Genomic DNA, 1,306 nt, shown 5'->3' with positions numbered 1-1,306 from the left:
CTCATAGAATTAATTATTAAGAATTGTTTTTTATTTAGTTTACTTTTTATTGATTATGTAGTTATAATAAGTTTAAATGTTTTTCGTAGGTATATATCAAGTTATTCAAGTAGATAGATGGGGTGGAGATTAGTCACAGGTTTGATTTGCTTAACTAAAAACTATTGGTAATTAGCATTTGATACTGATTCACTGAGTAGTTGAAATAGTTTCATTTTGTGTGGAATAAACCGCGTTCTACGCCAAAATGGATGATGGATGACTTCTAATGCCACAAACAATCAATAGATTGCCGCATCCAATTGTTGGTATAAGTCGTGGCATATTGCTCATGTTGCTGATGGTGATAATAGTTATGTTGCTGCTGCTGCTGTTGCTGTTGTCGCTGGTAGTAATTGTGGTTAGCAGCTCGATGTTGATGTTGATAATGTTGCTGTTGCTGTTGTTGTTTTTGCTGTTGCTGATGGTAATGCGTTGATAATGTCGTCTGTTGTCGTTGTGCTGCTGCAATTGCAGTTGCTTGTTGCTGCTGCTGCTGCTGCTGTTGGTAGTTGTGCATCATGATTGCCTGCTGTCGCTGATCGGCAATGGTTGGAAAATAGGCAGCATGCGGCTTAAAGAACTGAGCGTAAAGATGCTGCTGCTGCTGCTGCTGCTGTTGATGTTGATGATGATGATGGTGTTGCTGTTGCAACTGCAACTGCTGATATGGATGAACATAACCCTTGCTGGTTGCCACCTTTGAGCCTCTACCCAACAGATGTTGAGCCGTATGATTGCGTCTAAGACGTCCAGTTGTCTCACCAATTGTCAAATCCTCAGCATAAGGATCCAGTGCCCAATAATGGCCACGTCCAGGATCATCCAGAGCTCGAGGAACACGCACAAAGCAAGGATTCAGACTCAAGTTGTGACGTATTGAGTTCTGCCAGACACTTTTATGATTCTGATAGTAGGCAAAATTATCGGCAATCCATTTGCATATGCCACTTAAGGTCAGACGCTTCTCTGGGCTACTTCGAATGGCCATCACAATCAAAGCACTGTAGGTGAAGGCTGGTTTTGTGTCGCTTTTGGTATGAACCGTATGCGCCGAGTTATTCGAGCCATCGCTTTTACCCTCATCCGATGAGATGTCTTCGGAACTATTGCAGGAATCACTGACTGGACTGCCGGCTGGCTCTCTTTGTGGCTCATAGTACTTGTGGTCCTCGTTGCCGTCTTTATCCTTCGACTGTGTTGGCGATAGGAGCGATCGTATAGAGAAACTTGATTGAAATACTGGTGCCGTATCCATGTTGTTGTC

The 1,306-nt window shown here is 42.9% G+C and overlaps 1 protein-coding gene across 1 annotated transcript; it reads right to left on the bottom strand.

The window, feature by feature from the left end:
- Nucleotides 1-237: 237 nt before the first annotated feature.
- On the bottom strand, nt 238-1,306 carry LOC6648816 (fork head domain transcription factor slp2). The gene is made up of 2 exons (XM_047011141.1): nt 696-1,306; nt 238-385 (listed from the first exon to the last, which is right to left on the bottom strand). The coding sequence occupies exons 1-2, from the start codon at nt 1,295-1,297 to the stop codon at nt 238-240; spliced, it is 750 nt and encodes a 249-aa protein (XP_046867097.1). The 5' UTR covers nt 1,298-1,306.

The sequence above is a fragment of the Drosophila willistoni genome (genome assembly GCF_018902025.1).
Source record: "Drosophila willistoni isolate 14030-0811.24 chromosome XL unlocalized genomic scaffold, UCI_dwil_1.1 Seg141, whole genome shotgun sequence".
Lineage (NCBI taxonomy): Eukaryota > Metazoa > Arthropoda > Insecta > Diptera > Drosophilidae > Drosophila > Drosophila willistoni.
Note: the sequence above shows the minus strand (reverse complement) of the source record. Positions and strands in the feature narration are given on the sequence as shown.